The following is a 1,275-nucleotide window of genomic DNA, read 5'->3' on the forward strand; positions in this document are numbered from 1 at the left end:
TACGCGTCCTGTCTAGTGCTGCCCATCTCTCTTCGCGTCTGACCACTGAGTGCACGAGAAATATCAACGACTGCAGTTGTGGATTTGCCGGGGAAATCTGTACGAAAAGGCTGCAGTTCCCATACCCTTAGACAAGTGAATGGACCCACCCAGTGTCTGTGTATCTTCGTGGGTCAAAGTCTGGGGAAGCTTAAAGACCGCTACATCCATTTTGGCGAAGGAGCAGATCAATTGTGTGGAAGAATGATTTCAGGACTGCCGTTTAATTCCAAGCGCTTCGGGGTGCTCCCTCCTCATTTTTCGACAGCGACAATTTGCGAAATGACATCTTTGTGCTGGGAAGTGGGTTCAACAATTATCCCCGTGGTGTAAGAGCAGCATTTCCGTTTATTTTGTCGTCAGTTATTCATCATGAGCAATATCTGCGAGCTGCGCTTAGTCCTGCGCATCCAATATTTAAAGCGAGAGTTTTTTTCAGCGAATCCACTACTAAGCAAGCAACGCGGGTCAATAAATCTGGTAATTGGGTCTTCCCCAGCGTGTGGGATGAAGGCAACTGGTATGCCAGCCCATCTGGCCATTGCCACCGAGGTGAAAGACCTCCGTCAAGAGTTATTTAATCTCAATAAAGAGGTTAACCAGCTCAAAACAGAGATCACGACGTCTCTTCCTGACCCTGTGTCTGCAAAAGTGGTTTCCGAGCTTCGACAGCACTTTGTCGTAGGTGGAGTGGCTCCTGTGTCGCTTCGAGACCTTGCTAGTCTTCGTGTGGAGTTGTCGGATGAAATTCGAAAAGCTATTAATTCTATACGTTCTCCCTGCGGTAGCGGAATCATTGCGCCAACGAAGCCAGCAAGTACGCCGTGGCGAACATGGCAGTGGAATGATGGTCAATTGGGTCATGCTGTGCCAAAAGGCTGGGAGTTTCCAGCCCGTACTAGTTAGTGTAAAGCAAATGTGGAATCTGTGTGTTTTTTTTTGGCAGTTTTGACGCTGGGATCCGACCGTACAAACTACTGAGTAAGCAGTACGATATCAAGCCAATGCATAAAATGCGTCACTCTCGTATGAGCAAAGTGATGCAGTACATGGCACACCTCAACGAAGCTGATGTCATGCCAGAAGGCGTTTCCAGCGTTTCTGCGCTGGAACTTCCAGCGGCAGATAAAGTATTCGATACCGTCTTCAAAACGATGCTTTCTCAACTGTATCCTAACACACCAAAGAGAGCAGAAGAACTCACTTGTGGGACAATCTACAACCGTTTGTGCAAAT

The 1,275-nt window shown here is 47.8% G+C and overlaps 1 protein-coding gene across 1 annotated transcript; it reads left to right on the plus strand.

Annotated features, from left to right (window-relative positions):
• Window positions 1–411: 411 nt before the first annotated feature.
• PPTG_07788 (hypothetical protein) lies at window positions 412–945 on the plus strand (the record flags this gene model as incomplete). The annotated part of the gene is made up of 1 exon (XM_008902152.1): window positions 412–945. The coding sequence occupies one exon, from the start codon at window positions 412–414 to the stop codon at window positions 943–945; it is 534 nt and encodes a 177-aa protein (XP_008900400.1).
• Between the last annotated feature and the right edge of the window lie 330 nt (window positions 946–1,275).

This window comes from Phytophthora parasitica, assembly GCF_000247585.1.
Source record: "Phytophthora parasitica INRA-310 unplaced genomic scaffold supercont2.13, whole genome shotgun sequence".
Taxonomy (NCBI): domain Eukaryota; phylum Oomycota; class Peronosporomycetes; order Peronosporales; family Peronosporaceae; genus Phytophthora; species Phytophthora nicotianae.